The sequence below is a fragment of the Thalassophryne amazonica genome, chromosome 20 (genome assembly GCF_902500255.1).
Source record: "Thalassophryne amazonica chromosome 20, fThaAma1.1, whole genome shotgun sequence".
NCBI lineage: Eukaryota > Metazoa > Chordata > Actinopteri > Batrachoidiformes > Batrachoididae > Thalassophryne > Thalassophryne amazonica.
In genome coordinates, this window is record NC_047122.1 from 8,252,091 (window position 1) to 8,267,762 (window position 15,672).

The 15,672-nt window shown below is 42.9% G+C and overlaps 1 protein-coding gene across 4 annotated transcripts in view; it reads left to right on the forward strand.

Annotated features, from left to right (window-relative positions):
* Positions 1-9,727, forward strand: part of asns (asparagine synthetase) — a 48,639-nt gene extending 38,912 nt beyond the window's left edge. For 2 of the 4 annotated variants that reach the window (XM_034161342.1, XM_034161343.1), the window contains exons 6-7: positions 345-472; positions 9,308-9,727. In XM_034161342.1, the coding sequence (XP_034017233.1) occupies positions 345-472; positions 9,308-9,640 (461 nt within the window). In that variant the 3' untranslated portion in view covers positions 9,641-9,727. The remainder of the gene's footprint in view (positions 1-344; positions 473-9,307) is intronic. The other 2 variants (XM_034161341.1, XM_034161344.1) reach the window with 2 other exon arrangements.
* The last annotated feature ends 5,945 nt before the right edge of the window (positions 9,728-15,672 follow it).

Sequence of the window (15,672 nt, forward strand, 5' to 3'; positions counted from 1 at the left end):
TCAGATCTTGACAATACTGTGCACTGGCACCTGTGCACAGAATTGTCCAGTGCACTCTGAGCACTGCACCAGTCACCATCTTCCACAGACAAGACACTTAGTGCTTCCCCTTCATCACACACCACCCTCCATTTGTTTTATCACATTTTACTGGGGCACATCGTGTTGCACTTTCTCCTTTGTTTCTCTGTGCGGCACCAAATTTTGACATCAAACTATTTTTTTCTCAGTTTAAATAAACAGGGATGCGAAGGTGTGAATTGATTTACTTGTGTTTTTGAAACAGGTAGCAAACGGTAATAGTGTTTGTGTCAGTGAAACCCCTAATGTGCTCTATTAACCAGGTGGTCTGGACTCCAGCTTGGTTGCTGCTACATTGGTGAATCTTGCCAAGGAAGAGAAGCTGCAGTATCCTATCCAAACATTTTCCATTGGGTCAGAGGACAGCCCAGATATCATTGCTGCTTGCAAGGTAAATTCCTCAATCAGGACCATTTAGATCTCTGGTTCCCAGCCTTAGATCCAAGACCACTTTAGGGGCTCACCAAAGATCACAAGGGATGTCTTCTCTCAAAGTTAGAAGTACACATTAGAGCAGGGGTGTTGTGTGGGCCGCTGAAGAGGAGGTACTGCTGGCCCACCACCACCAGATGGCGCCCTGCTTGGAGTGCGGGCTTCAAGCACGAGAGGGCGCCGGAGCCACTGGGAGTGACAGCTGTCACTCATCATCAGCACCAGCTGTCACTCATTCATCTCATCACCATCACCATAAAGGCCGGACTGCAACTCCACCTCCTCGCCGAGAAATCAGCTACCATTCAGGTGATATTCTCTGCTGTACTTAACACTGACTAATAGTCTGATCTTCTTTGCAGCCGTTTTCCTGTGGGTGTTGCCTTATCTGTGGGATTGGCATTTGGTGTGATCAGCGACGGCTTCGCTTCACACCCCAACCAGATAAGTGGTTAGACAGGAGCTGCACGAGTGTGTGATTGGAGGTGGAGGTTTTCCCTCCTAACTGTATACAGACTGTGGGATTACTGAGTGTGCGAACTCACACTCATCAGGACTGTCTCTGTTCTCTGCCAGCAGTACCGGGTCTGACTGCTGAAGACAGCGGCCACCTGGGGCGCAGGGCTTGGCGGCTCCGGTGTTCTTCAGCTCCGTTGGTGGTGGAAGCTGTGTGGGATCCGGCTCTTCTCTCGCCAGGCGTCTTCTATCGTCGAGCCTGCCCACACGTCACTTTGTGTATAATTGACAGTCCAACATATTGTTATTGTCTGTACGTCGTTGTGCGATTCACAACATTAAATTGTTACTTTTGGCTTATCCATTGTCCGTTCATTAACGCCCCCTGTTGTCCAGGTGGTTTCCATAGTAGAGAAGCTTGAACTGGGATTTTGTGCTGTCTGCCCAGTTTACCTTAAACCGGTTAACACCTTGAGACAGAAATTAGTTCACCCTAAGGACATGATCCCTAGTTACAAACAGAGCAATGTAGTGTATTCTATCAGATGTCAGGAAAACTGTAACGAACACTACATAGGTGAAACGAAGCAACCTTTACAAAAAAGGCTATACCAGCACCGCAGAGAGGGCACCATTGGACCTCAGTCTGCGGTTCATCTCCACCTTAAAGACGCTAAGCACACGTTTGAGGACAAGGAAGTTAAAATATTAGCCAGAGAGAAGAAATGGTTTGAGAGAGGGGTCAAGGAGGCATTCTTTGTGAAACGTTTGAAATCCAGCCTTAACCGGGGAGGGGGTCTGAGACACACTTTATCCCCTGTTTACAATGGGGTACTCAGGTCAAAGGAGTTTCAGGCTTTTGTTCATGGTAATGAGTCATTCACGTCATCAAGGGAGCCATCAGAAAGTCATCCATCCCATCATTAGAGGGACAGCTGTCCTGTCATTAGGTGTGCTAACTAGAGCACAATAGTTGCTAATTAGAGCTATTGTTTAGTCACTAGCCTATAGCAGTCTGCCTCTCAGTAGAAGGGGTCTGGTTAGGTTTAAAACCCCAGCTTTTGTTGGCTTCTGTTTTATTCTTCTCTACAAGAGTCAGACAGAAGTCAGACTTCCAGAGCAAGAATTTTAGCTGAGGAAGCTTCTGCGATTTGAAGCGAAACGTCCTCGCGTCAAGCAACCCAGTCCAGTTGAAGATTCAAGCTTCTCTACTATGGAAACCACCTGGACAACTGAGAGCCTACACAGAAAATCCCCAGAAACACGTAGTTTTTGTAACAAGTGCTTACCGAGATAACATGGCATATGTTGTCTAAAATTAAACATGTTATATTGATACAGTGATGCATATTTCAAAAGGGTTGTGTGGGATAATGGCCCCTCAGTGCCTGAAGTAATGGGTCATTCTGACTATATGATTGGCCCTTCATAGACATCAATGTGCAAAGTGGAATAAAATAAATAATTCAGGATTTGCAATTCTTTATCCAGTGCTGTTACTTACGCAATTTAATTTCATGACATTTGATGTTATACGTCATAAATAATGTTTATCAGGTTTAAACGCAATAATATTAGATGGACACAGAATTTGCTCTTTAACCTGAAAACTTGCGTTGAGTTTCTTTAATCTAGTGAAGCAGAAAACTTCGTCAAGCACGGAAATTTTTCTCTACCAGAGAGCAAAATATAAACACTGTTTTTTTTCCATTAAACATATTTGAATTGGATGGCATCTCTTGTCATTTGCACTGGATGATGCTACTGTGCCTACAGCTCATTAAATGGTATTCTGATGACCTTTGAATGTCAGACCAGACCATATTCAATATTTTGTCAACATTAATTTTGTTTGCTTTTGCGCAAACAACAGCATCTCATAAAGCACGGTCTCTACAGATTTAAAATAATCGTGGCAGCATTGCTGTTCAGCAATCACCATATCTGTGACATCTTAACAAGTCATATTAAATGTTGACTTTTGTAATTAGCTTGCTGGCATCATGTCATGCTGCAGTAAGGTGGACTGAATACGGTGACAGTGCTTCAGTATAAATGTGGATTGGTACGCTTTCAGGTCAATATTTAGGAATAAAAGGTGCCACATTTCTCCATATAATGTGGAGTTGTGTCAGGAAGGGCATCCGGCGTAAAACTTGTGCCAAATCAACATGCAGACCCACTTTGGATCTGCTGTGGCGATCCACGGTGAAAACAAAGGAGCAGCCGAAGGGACTTATGATCATGAGGTTTGTGATGCATTCTACTAAAAATTAATGTGTCATAATAAAATATGAATGACTGCATCCCATAGTTGGTCTTCTCTCTATTTCTTTAAAATGGTCATTTTTTGGCTGTTATAAATGTTGATACCAATTTATCTGGAAGTAGTTCATATTTGCTGATCATATCGGGTTACCGATTTATCATTTGGGCTCTTGTGCACATATTCCATGTAGCATCAATTGCTGTTTAGATACGTGTAGAGATAGAACAGTAACAATCCAATGCAACAACATGGTTTCATAAAATAGTGATAATACCGTATTCTAATCCATGTGACAGACTCTGTGTTAGAGATCCATCATCTTGCCGATATTGGAAAATATGCTTTTTATGACTCAAATGAGCAAAAAAATTAATGGGACTGGGAAATATTTCTCATTTATCTTACGAATTATTACATTACATTATAAATTACATTTAAAAACTAAGTCCTTTTGGCTGCTCTCGTGTTTTTGCATTCACTCAGAAAGTCACCATAGCAAATCCGAGGTGGATCTGCATGTTGAATTGGCACAAGTTTTACTGTAAAACAGGAAAACTGTAACGAACACTACATAGGTGAGACTAAGCAGCCGTTTCACCAAAGGCTATACCAGCACTGCAGAGAGGGCGCCAGTGGACCTGAGTCTGCAGTTCATCTCCACCTTAAAAGACACTAACAACATGTCTGAAGACAAGGAAGGTAAAATCTTAGCCAGAGAGAAGAAATGGTTTGAGAGAGGGGTGAAGGAGGTATTGTATGTGAAACAGTTGAAACCCAGCCTTAACCGGGGAGGGGGTCTGAGACACGCTTTGTCCCCTGTTTACAATGGAGTACTCAGGTCAAAGTAGTTTCAGTCTTTTGTTCATAGTACTGAGTCATTCACGTCATCAGGAGAGCTGTCAGGAGAGGCGTCAGTCCCATCGTTAGGAGGGACAGCTACCCTGCCATTAGGAGGGTGCTAACTAGAGCACAATAGGTGCTAATTAAAGCAATTGTTTAGGCACTAGCCAATAGCAGTCTGCCTCTCAGTAGGAGGGGTCTGGTTAGGTTTAACACTAGAACGCCTGGAACTTTCTGCCGATGCTGCAAGGCCCTCCTCCCCCTCTCAGATTAGTGGTGTGGTGATCACCCTATCGACTGGTTCCTTTGAGTTGCAAATTAGATCAGTACCTGCTCCCTTGCCCCAAGAGGGAGACATGTAGGAAAACAAGTCTTGAGGACCAGGGTTGGGCATCCCTGGCCTAAATTGAAGGATAGACCAAACAAAGGACTTCAGTGAAAAAACATTTATTTCACACATAAAAATATTCAAGAGAAATCACATTGATAAACAATTTGTGAGCACAGTCAACAAATTGTGAGTTCCTATGTACAGTGTTCTGTTTTTTTGTTTGTTTGTTTAGTTTTTTAGCAATTTTTACACACAAATGGAGATCCTTTCCTACATTTCCGTCCGGTGTACTTGTGGAAAATGGCACATTTCTCTGTACTGCGATTTCTGTTGCAACTCTGATGCACTTGGCATGTTGTTGTTTTCCCTTCAGAAACTATTCTCATTTCACGTAGTGCCTCTCTCTCTTTCCAAAAGAGAGAGAGAAAAGCCTTCAGTTAATTCAAAATGCTGCAGCTAGAGTACTGACAGGGACTAGAAGGAGAGAGCATATTTCACCCATATTGGCTTCTCTTCATTGGCTCCCTGTTAATTCCAGAATAGAATTTAAAATTATTCTTCTTACTTATAAGGCTTTGAATAATCAGGTCCCATCTTATCTCAGGGACCTCATAGTACCATATCACCCCAATAGAGCACTTCTCTCTCAGACGTCAGGCTTACTTGTAGTTCCTAGGGTTTTTAAGAGTAGAATGGGAGGCAGAGCCTTCAGCTTTCAGGCTCCTCTCCTGTGGAACCAGCTCCCAATTCAGATCAGGGAGACAGACACCCTCTCTACTTTTAAGATTAGGCTTAAAACGTTCCTTTTTGCTAAAGCTTATAGTTAGGGCTGGATCAGGTGACCCTGAACCATCCCTTAGTTATGCTGCTATAGACTTAGACTGCTGGGGGGTTCCCATGATGCACTGAGTGTTTCTTTCTCTTTTTGCTCTGTATGCACCACTCTGCATTTAATCATTAGTGATTGATCTCTGCTCTCTTCCACAGCATGTCTTTTTCCTGATTCTCTCCCTCAGCCCCAACCAGTCTCAGCAGAAGACTGCCCCTCCCTGAGCCTGGTTCTGCTGGAGGTTTCTTCCTGTTAAAAGGGAGTTTTCCTTCCCATTGTCGCCAAGTGCTTGCTCATAGGGGGTCGAATTTGACCGTTGGGGTTTTTCTGTAATTATTGTATGGGTTTTGCCTTACAATATAAAGCGCCTTGGGGCAACTGTTTGTTGTGATTTGGCGCTATAGAAATAAAATTGATTTGATTTGATTTCCAGTGTGCGTTCCTGCATGTGTCTATTTCTCAGTTCAATTGCAAGCTTATGCTGGAACTTTCGCCTTGACTCCTTTGGTCCTGTACATGCCTTGTACAGTACATATGCATTAGCAGCAGCAATGCCCAGGATGTTGTAGAAGACAGCTATAGGCCATTTCTGTGTTCCTGTGCACACTGTGTGACCACACAGTTTTTGATCCAGCACATCAACACCACATTTCAAATGGTTGTAGTCTATGATTACATTTGGTTTTCGCCGCAAATCTTCTTCAAGCTCCACTTTCTTGTGCTGAGAAGACACACATTTTTCTTATTTTTAGCTGCATAAACTGTTAGCAGGGCACTGCCAGAAGTGAACACCTGTGTTGAAAACGCCTCACGTTCTCTGGTGTTTTTTTACCTGCTCTGGAACTTCCCGTTGAATTTTGTTTATTGTGCCAAGCAGAGTTGTGTTGCATTGTAGAAGCCTGTTCGCCAGAGACAACGATGTGAAAAAATTGTCCATAGTGACAGTTCTGCCTCTGTCCAAAAAGGGTTCCGTAAGCCTTGTCACAACATTGTCTGCAAGTCGCTCTCCTATGGCACGGCTGGGGTCTTTTCCTAAGTAAGGAATGGCATTGCACATGTACTTAGTGTCCAAGTCTGCTGCAATCCAAAACTTTATTCCAAACTTGTCAGGTTTAGATGCAGTGTATTGCAGAAAAGGACATCGGACCTTTGTGGGAAATAACTGTTCATCAGCTGTTATGTGTTGCCCTGGGTTGTATGATAGCACACAGTTCTGAACAAAGCACCCCCAAATGTCTGAAATGGCAGCAAATTTGTCCGTCTGCATGCGTTCCAAACGGGTGTCCTTGATATCGAAGCGTAAATAGCGCATCAACTCTTCATATCGGTCTCGGGACATTGTGGACGTGATTTCCGGAATGCCGAAGCATTTTGACCAGCAGTCACACATGGAACCGATTCTGCCAATCGCTCCTCTGAAGAATAAAACGGCAATGAATGCCATCAGCTCGTAAACACTTGTGCTCCAGTCGGGGTTTATTTTGCGGGCTTTGTGTACTGTGCAGTCTATGATGGTCCTCAGCATGCTGATGTCAAATAGACAAAGGAAGCTTTGCAAGCGACTAGTCACTTTGCATCTTGCAATCTCCGTCAGTCCTGCATTGCTGACTGATGTCTGGGTTGTCTGCGTTGGCTGAATGGTGCGGAAGTCCTCAATTTGTCACTGAACCCAAACAGTTCCATCTCTCGCTGTCTCACAAGGTCCTGCCTAAAGATAACATGAGATAAGATGAAACCTCTATTGTCCAAAAGGGAAGAACTGTTTTGCATTTAGGAGCATATACGAGGTCTGTCCAAAAAGCATTGGACCTTTTTATTTTTTGCAAAAACCATATGGATTTGAATCACGTGTGATTGCATCAGCCAAGCTTGAACCTTCGTGTGCATGCGTGAGTTTTTTCACGCCTGTCGGTTGCATCATTCGCCTGTGACCAGGCTTTGTGTGAGCAGTGGTCCACCCCTCTCGTCGTTTTTTTATTGCGAATAAATGTCTGAACGATTTGGAGCTTTGCTGCATCAATTTTTTTCCAGAAACTGTGAGAGACCTCCAGGTGGACACCGTTCGGAAAATTAATAAGGCTTTCAGGGACGATTTTATGGGGATTACACAGATTAAGGAGTGATCCAGCCGGTTTAAAGACCGCCCACAGCTGCTGAGAGCGCACCGCGCTCCGAGCGCTAATCGCAAGCTCCAACCCCGCTGGAACAACCAGATCATTTCCAACGTGAAGGCTTTGTTGATCCGGAACGTCGTCTGACTTTCACAAAAAGGCAGAAGGCGTGGACATCAGCACTTTTTCGGCACATTCCACTGTTTTTTTCATGGAAAGAAAAGCAGAGGGACGCGCCACGGAGCCGTTCATTACGCGGCACAAAACCACCTCTGTGTTGGTCTCACAGGACGGCTTTCAGGTGGATTTCAGACGGCTGTCGGTTGCTTTTCAGTCGTGTGATTATCCGAGAAATTGAGCATGAGCTGGACATGCCCCAACATGTCCTGTGAGGCTTCATCACAGCGTTGCTTTGCGCCATGCGGCTCCACCGCGACGCGCGGAACTCCGCTGCTCTTTCCATGACAAAAACTCCTGTAACAGTGGAATGTGCCATTCATTTCTAAACTGGACGCTGTCTTGATCCGGTATGTCGTCTGACTAGCACAGGTATTGTGAAAAGACATGGACATCAGCACTTTTTCGGCACATTGAGACAGACATGCGGAGTTGTACAGTCTGATGGACAAAGGAGTTTTTCAGTCTGTTGGTCCTGCACTTGGGAAGGAGCAGTCTGTGGCTGTAGAGGCTCCTCTGGTTGCTGATGCCAGTGTGCAGAGGGTGACTGGCATCGTCCATAATGTCCAGCATTTTGTCCAGTGTTCTCTTCTCTGCCATCACAACCAGAGAGTCCAGCTTCATGCCAGCCATGGAGCCAGCCCGCCTGATCAGTTTGTCCAGCCTGGATGTGTCCTTCTTGGATGTGCTGCTTCCCAGCACACCATGGTGTGTAAATGGTAGTAGAGGGCTGAAGAGGACATGACCTTGAAATGGGTGTTTCAACAAGACAATGACCCCAAGCACACTAGTAAACAAGCAAAATCCTGGTTCCAAACCAACAAAATTAATGCCTCGCAGATGTGAAGAAATCATGAAAAACTGTGGTTATACAACTAAATACTAGTTTAGTGATTCACAGGATTGCTAAAAAATCAGTTTGAACATAATAGTTTTGAGTTTGTAGCGTCAACAGCAGATGCTACTATTATTGTGAACACCCCCTTTTCTACTTTTTTACTAATAGCCCAATTTCATAGCCTTAAGAGTGTGCATATCATGAATGCTTGGTCTTGTTGGATTTGTGAGAATCTGCTGAATCTACTGGTACCTTGTTTCCCATGTAACAGTAAGAAATATACTCAAAACCTGGATTATTCTTTTTAGTCACATAGCACTACTATTATTCTGAACACTACTGTAACTGCGGTGGGACAAAGTGTAGATTTGAAGGAATGAAGTGCTGTGATTGGTCTCTTAGGATTCCTTGGGTCACAAAACCACACATGGTGAGTCACCTGATCACAGACGTCTCTCACAAACATCCCATGAATTTTGAAATTTCTTGTCCGCAAACTACTAAAAAGATTCTTTTCAGGGAAATATTTGGCAAACAATCATTCAGTCTGAAGGGCATCCTTCATTTGTTGGAAATAGACCCAGAAACCAAATCTTAGTTACCGCAATGGAAACATCCAACATCACTGAGGCCAAAGAAAGCACGGCAGGTGTGCAGCAATGTCAAAGTCGTGTTGACCATTTTTTTGACTCTTGTGGGGTGGTGCATCATTACATACCAGAAGGCCTTCAAATGACAGGAGGGGTCTAAAATGGCTTGTCTGTGTCCTGGGTTACCTGCCTCAGCCAATCAGGCAGGCATGACTGTCCAAATATTCCTACAAGTTCTGTCTAAAAGTTGAAATAGACGCATGGCTTTCATTTTATGTTCTTCTATCTTGGCAATTTCCTAGAATGCATCAACAGTCTTTTTCATTGTATAGTTGTTGGTTTGTGTTTGTCAGGTTGCAGCTCACATTGGCAGTGAGCACCATGAGGTACACTTCACTGCAGAAGAAGGCATTCAATCTGTGGATGATGTCATCTTCCACCTGGAATCCTATGACACGACCACCATTCGCGCTTCTGTTGGTGAGTGTTTGATGACGCATGGTAGCAGATGTCAGGACTTTAACTTACACACAAGAAACATACATACAGATTCTCTACTGACTGTTGCTTTTAACACTCTGGGGTCCATGGACTTGCTGCCGCATCCAGGTCATGTACCACTCACCGTTTTAGGTAATGCCCAAATGTTGCATATCAGAATGTTCAGACAGATCTCAGCATTTTGAATGGGAGCCATGTATTTGTTTAGAAACCTGTATAAAATAAATAATTTGACTCTGAAGCTGAAAATATGAATTGCATTTTTAGAAATTCTATGAATCTTTAGTTGAACTACACCTTTTATTCATGTGGATGAACTGTTCTTTGGGTCACAAAAGTAGTGTAATATATGAAAAAGATTTCAGATCAATGTATAACAAATGTCAAAAAATAAATATATGTGCTGTGCAGCACATTCTGAAGACAATTGTAAAATTTTGGAACTTTGGAGATGTTTAATGTTAAACACCTGAAAATGTGAATGGTTGATGAAACTGCTTTGGCACCATATAACTATTACTATTTATCTGGTTTGATCAAGGCTATTTGTATTTTTAAATCAGTTTCACAAAATTTAAATCAGCTTCACAAGGAGTGCATTGAGGCTGGAGTTTGTCAGGAGCCATCATGCATAGATCTGTCCAAAGCGTCGCATTCCTTGTGTCAAGTCACTCCTGGACCAGAGACAATGTCCAAAGTGTCTTACCTGGATCAAAGAGAAAAAGAAGTGGGCTGTTGCTCAGAGGTCCACAGTCCTCTTTTCAGATGAAACATTTTTGTGTTCAATTGGAAATCGAGATCCCAGAGTCTGGAGGAAGGGTACAGAATCCAAGCTGCTTGAAGTCCAGTGTGAAGTTTCCACAATCAGGGATGGTTTGGGGTGCCATGTTATCTGCTGGTGTTTGTCCACTGTGTTTCATCAAGTCCAAAGTCAACACAGCCTTTTACCAATTAAATTCAATTTATTTCATTTATATAACGCCAAATCACAACAAAGCTGCCTCAAGGCGCTTCACACAAGTAAGGTCTAACCTTACCAACCCCAAGAGCAAGAACACAGGTGACAGTGGTAAGGAAAAACTCCCTCTGATGATCTGAGGATGAAGCCTCAAGCAGACCAGACTCAAACAGGTGACCCTCTGCCAGGGCCATGCTACCACCACAGTTGACAATACAAATATACAGGACATTTTGGGAGTCCATGCTAGTGTACAGGATGGGAGGCTTGCAGAAGAAGACTCCCACTTCTGGATGGAGCTGCACTTCAAACAGAAAGGAAAAAACTGAATCAGGCAGCAGAAAGACAACAAATAAGGTATAATTTGTCAGCATTAAGTAACAAGAAAAACAAAGGAAATACTCATACCCCCATCACACATACGCCGATTGAAGCCGAATGGCGTCAGAATGACACATCTGCCACAATCAGGAAATATTGCCTTGTGGTCTGAAGACCTACGGACAGCAGTCTGTGAACATCTACGTATTTGGTCCCATTCACTCGGTTGTCCCGAGTGTGTTGCACATGTTCAGAAGACTCTTAGCGCCATTGAGACAGAACGCACATCTGATGGCGCTCTCTGCAGTTTTTGCATCATCTGATCGCAGTCTACATACAACCCCCGGCAAAAATTATGGAATCACTGGCCTCCGAGGATGTTCATTCAGTTGTTTAATTTAGTAGAAAAAAAGCAGATCACAGACATGACACAAAACTAAAGTCATTTCAAATGGCAACTTTCTGGCTTTAGACCAAGCAGAGGGAAAAAATATAGAATCATTCAATTCTGAGGAAAAAATTATGGAATCATGAAAAACAAAAGAACGCTAATGAGTGACAAACAATACTCTTCATCAATCTGGCTCCAACTTTCTCTGATTGCTGTTGCCAGATCAGCTTTGCAGGTTGGAGCCTTGTCATGGACCATTTTCTTCAATTTCCACCAAAGATTTTCAACTGGATTAAGATCAGGAGTATTTGCAGGCCATGACATTGACCCTATGTGTCTTTTTGCAAGGAATGTTTTCACAGTTTTTGCTCTATGGCAAGATGCATTATCATCTTGAAAAATGATTTCATCATCCCCAAACATCCTTTCAATTGATGGGATAAGAAAAGTGTCCAAAATATCAACGTAAACTTGTGCATTTATTGATGATGTAATGACAGCCATCTCCCCAGTGCCTTTACCTGACATGCAGCCCCATATCGTCAATGACTGTGGAAATTTACATGTTCTCTTCAGGCAGTCATCTTTATAAATCTCATTGGAACGGCACCAAACAAAAGTTCCAGCATCATCACCTTGCCCAATGCAGATTCGAGATTCATCATTGAATATGACTTTCATCCAGTCATCCACAGTCCACGATTGCTTTTACTTAGCCCATTGTAACCTTGTTTTTTTCTGTTTAGGTGTTAATGATGGCTTTCGTTTAGCTTTTCTGTATGTAAATCCCATTTCCTTTAGGCGGTTTCTTACAGTTCGGTCACAGACGTTTCCTCCAGTTTCCTCCCATTCATTCCTCATTTGTTGTACATTTTCGATTTTTGAGACATATTGCTTTAAGTTTTCTGTCTTGACGCTTTGATGTCTTCCTTGGTCTACCAGTATGTTTGCCTTTAACAACCATCCCATGTTGTTTGTATTTGGTCCAGAGTTTAGACACAGCTGACTGTGAACAACCAACATCTTTTGCAACATTGCGTGATGATTTACCCTCTTTTAAGAGTTTGATAATCCTCTCCTTTGTTTCAATTGACATCTCTCGTGTTGGAGCCATGATTCATGTCAGTCCACTTGGTGCAACAGCTCTCCAAAGTGTGATCACTCCTTTTTAGATGCAGACTAACGAGCAGATCTGATTTGATGCAGGTGTTAGTTTTGGGGATGAAAATTTACAGGATGATTCCATAACTTATTCCTCAGAATTGAGTGAGTCCATATTTTTTCCCTCTGCTTGGTCTAAAAAAGTAACTGTTACTGACTGCCACAATTTTTTTCTTGGTTTCTTATAGTGTTTCTTAAAGCCAGAAAGTTGCCATTTGAAATTACTTTAGTTTTGTGTCATGTCTGTGATCTGCTTTTTTCTACAAAATTAAACAACTAAATGAACTTCCTCCGAGGCCGGTGATTCCATAATTTTTGCCAGGGGTTGTATTCTGACGGCATCAAAACAGCATCTGAAATGATCTGATTGTGGTTGATTGAGCTCTGAGATCGATCTGTCACAGCAAAGCCTGCCAGCATGTTGTGGGTTGTCCACCTCCACTGGACCTCCAGGGAGGTCAAAGGAAATGTTGACACATAATAACATGTATGTGTCACACGTACATCATGTTCATCATTTTTTAACTTTGCGCACTTACAATAAGACATTACAGGCGTCTGGCCAGCTTTACTTAGATGTTCCGAGGTCAAGGTACAAACGCTGGGGTGATCATCCTTTTGCGGTAGCTGGCCCCAGACTGTGGAACAAGCTACCGCTTGAATTACGTACTATTCCTGACCTAGCATTTTTTGAATCTAAGTTAAAGACTTATTTATTTAAACTGGCGTTTAACACCTAGTGGGGAGGTGACATGTTCTGTTTTTATGTGCTATGTTAAATTTTATTGTATGTGGGGTTTTTTTGTGAATTTGTGTTTTTAATGTTAAGTGCTTTGGACACCAGTTGGTGTTGTAAAGCGCTTTATAAATAAATGTTGATTGATTGATTGATTGATGTACAGTGGGTGTGAACAGCACACAATCGAACCGAAAGTAAAGTGTGCTGCTACCCCTCTCTGTGGTCTCATACGCAGTAATGCATCATAACGCACATCAGGCACGGAGCTGAACGGATCTCACCGCTGTAATATACATGTTTTACCTGCTCACCATCTACACTCTGTAGGAGATGTGACGTAGAACTGTATCCCAGGCCGTGACAACCTCCAGCACGGACCCATGATCGCTTCACAGCACAGAGTGCACAGGATCCAAACCACAGCCTGTGGTGAAAAGCCTCACCCAGCTGCTATGTGCTACAAATAACCACGCAAAAATTAAATCCCATGTGATAATCCAACTGACATCATGGTGTACAGAGTTGTGTTGTGCTCCTGAAGTGAGCAAAAAAGAATAAAAGAAATTAAGGTTCACTGTAAAGGCTGCGTCTGACGCATGGTGTGACTGCTTGGCCCACTGCCAGCAAACTTTCAGCAAAGGTGTCCAGTGGCACTCGTGCACGCATGTGCACCGCTTGTGTGCTTACTGGCTCATGCAGCAGTTATGAATACACACACAGACACACAGCTGAATGATAATTTCAGCCCCACAGGTGTGCCCGGGGCACACGTATGCCATGCACACTGCACACTCACGTGCATGTGAGTAACACAGCGCTGCCTCCCACTCCGTTCCTGTGTTTGCCATCCAGACGTTTGGACATCAGGCAGTCTTCAGAGCCTTTTATGGCCCTCTGTCTGCAGTCTGTGTCATCTGCCTGTTGGATGCCATGGTGTACGTGTGGACGAGGTAATCTGGATGTGTTCCCTCCCGACTGTGTTCGTTGATGGTAAGATTTGCCGTTTTGGCCTGTAGACCAGGAGCTGAGATATCCTACCATGCACACCCCCCCCCCCAACAAAATTCCACTTGATTTTTTTTTTTTTTTTTTTACCACAAAAATGTCCTGAATGGACATTTGAATGGAATACCCATCTTATTTCTGTAATGTAAAATGATACTTCTCATTATGGCTTATAGTACAACCATATGTACAACCCTAACCCAGACCAAAGGTCTTCAAATCAAATCCTTTCATCTTCTTGCCCAGCATTTTCATGAATGCACATTCCAGGTGCTCGGAAGGATCACATGGTTCTTGGACCTTTCAGGGTTTTGCCAAATTGAGTGGAAGGGCTTTCATACAGACACCCATGTCAAATGTTGTGATGGCATATTCTTGGCCTACTTCCTTTGTGGCCTCTTCTGCTGCCCTGAGGCACTCCTGAATGGTACTGTAGTCAGTAATTGGGTGATTTATGACTGGATAATGGTCAATAGTGGTGAGAATCTTGGGTGGATTATGAGTCCTTGATACAAATCCTGACCATGCTGTCATTGGTCTTCCTTGGCTGCTTTGAAATGAGCAGAGCAGTATCCACAGTATGAGTGATTGAGCCATCACTTCTGGACCACCAGGAACCGTAAGTTGTCCTATTGTCAGTTTGGGATTCTGTTTCTGGGAAACATAGCATTCTGGCAATGTAGTCGCCTTGGCAAGACTGAATGATTTTTGTCCAGTTCTGGGTATTGGCTGAAGTTCCTCACCCTCTCTATGCTGACCTTCATGGCTGGTGACCTCTTGCATCCCATATGCAGTGTGAATTGATCCTCTTCACTCACATCATTGATGAATTTATCAAAGTTGCCAAACTCTGAGTGGAACAGTGATGGTGGCACAGGATATCTGATGATCTGATTCAGTAACTGTGAAGAAGATGATTCTACAGCTTCTGCCAAAGCAATCTCAAGTTCCAAGGAGTAGTCATATGATTCACAATGATCTAATCTATGCAGCAGTCTAATGAGGGTTTTGCTTCTGAAGAGATGTCTTAAAGACATAGCTATCAGAACATGTTTAGCCAACTTCCAGGCTCCATTGGTTGCTGCCCTGCAGATGTCTTGTCCAATTGGTGATACCAGTTGAGGGGCATGAGAGGAAGTAGGAGTTTTCTTTCCACAAATGATAAAGGAAAGTAATCTGGCTAGCTCATCTGGCAAGTGGACTGCTTCAAGGTTTTGAGGAATTTAACTGTATATGATATGTGCTGTGAACGTGTTCAGCACAAGGCAAACAGCATCCAAGTCAGTAGTCCATCATTCAGTCAGTACTTCACCCATCATAGTTTTGGTGTCAAATGAAAGCTAATGATTTCTAATTGTAATATTGGTGTTTATTCTAGGTCATGAGGCTTCAGTGTTTTCTGACAAAATACTTTTTATAAAATTTTTTGGTCTGGGTTAAGGTTGTACATATGGTTGTACTGTAAGCCATACTGAGAAGTATCATTTTACGTTACAGAAATAAGATGGGTATTTTTTATTAAAGTAGAGAAAATGTGCTTTTCAAAAATATGTAGATTGATATGGATGATATTATATGTGTAGGTATTTAAAGAAGGTCAAAAAGTGCAAAAATTTGGCATGGAAACGGCACTCGTGAGTAA